The sequence below is a fragment of the Etheostoma spectabile genome, chromosome 15, assembly GCF_008692095.1.
Source record: "Etheostoma spectabile isolate EspeVRDwgs_2016 chromosome 15, UIUC_Espe_1.0, whole genome shotgun sequence".
Classification (NCBI taxonomy): domain Eukaryota; kingdom Metazoa; phylum Chordata; class Actinopteri; order Perciformes; family Percidae; genus Etheostoma; species Etheostoma spectabile.
Window position 1 is genome coordinate 1,949,866 of NC_045747.1, and position 1,237 is coordinate 1,951,102.

At 47.5% G+C, this 1,237-nt stretch overlaps 1 protein-coding gene across 4 annotated transcripts in view; it reads right to left on the minus strand.

The window, feature by feature from the left end:
• The window catches only part of srebf2 (sterol regulatory element binding transcription factor 2), a 20,377-nt gene continuing 19,140 nt past the window's right edge, over positions 1-1,237 (minus strand). For 2 of the 4 annotated variants that reach the window (XM_032536615.1, XM_032536613.1), the window contains exons 20-21: positions 867-978; positions 1-236 (exon numbers count right to left, since the gene is read on the minus strand). In XM_032536615.1, coding sequence (XP_032392506.1) covers positions 19-236; positions 867-978 — 330 coding nt within the window. In that variant the 3' untranslated portion in view covers positions 1-18. The remainder of the gene's footprint in view (positions 237-866; positions 979-1,237) is intronic. The other 2 variants (XM_032536614.1, XM_032536617.1) reach the window with 2 other exon arrangements.

The following is a 1,237-nucleotide window of genomic DNA, read 5'->3' on the forward strand; positions in this document are numbered from 1 at the left end:
GTGTGTGTGTGTGTGTGTTCAGGAGGCAGCGATGGTCGTGCCCCCGCTGAGGCGCAGCAGGATCTGCTGACAGTCCTGCAGGGACCGACGGTCTCCCACCCGCTCCAGGGTGCGCTTGGCCTCGGCCAGCAGGCGGGTGCGATGCCCAGGCGGGGTTAGCAGGGGCATGGGCAGGTGGCGGCAGGCCAGGAGGATGGCATGAGCCCTCTCCCTCTCACCCAGGACACACTCACCTTCTGACAGCAGCAGGGGGGAGAAAAAAGAAAAAAAGAAAAGTGCCAGGTTAGTGTATATTGTGTGTGTGTTTACATGTGTGTGTGAATGATAATAATAGTTCAGATTAAGAACAACCACAGAGTTTTTTGTTAGACGTCATCATCGTGGAATTTTCATCTTATGAACTCACGCTATGTAAATTGAGTCAACGGTACCGAGGTGTCATTTAGGTTAGTGTCCAACATAACCTCATAACCTTTCCAGGCAGAGGAATACTTTATAGATGACGGGAGACGTAGCACCTGTATGATAAGACCGCGCTGCTCCCCCTCGCCAAAGCCATAGAGAAAGTAAACACATTACACATTTTGTTGTTTTGTCTATGCTGAGATATTTGGGCGCACTTTGAAGGTTCAGCTAAACTTAACGCCTTCAGAAAGACAAGAACTTCAGAAACTGGAATGGCACCACACTGTACTGTGCAATTCAAAATTCTCCTCAATTGGGGATTCATTAAACGCTCCTGTGTAATTCATCAAAGTCTTCCGAACATTCTTCCCGCATGTGAAATGAGTAGTGCTGCTCCAAGTTTTTTTCTTAACAGTCTGTACTTGAATCAATGCGTTTCATTTCGTTTGAGTGTCCCTTACCGGCTGTGTAAGAGTTGTGTGTCCTGCGTCGGAGGTTGTGCTCCAGCAGCTGGTGTGTCCTTGTGGGACTGGCTCCGGCCATCAGCCTCACTGTGGTCTCATGGAGAAACACCTGCAGGAAAAACAACACACACATCAGAGACGCAACGACTGTCATCATCGCGTATGTATTGGTGTTTGTTTGGAGAAGAACATTCATCCTACACATCATTTCACCCCACATACAGCACACTACCAGGGGTAATCTACAAGAAATATTCTGCCTCTCTTGCAAAGCACCTCACAGAACCATGAGTACATACAGTTGTGTTCAGAATTACAGCAGTGTGTTTGAAAAGGTGAATAATGCTCAAAATCCTTAGAATAGCTTT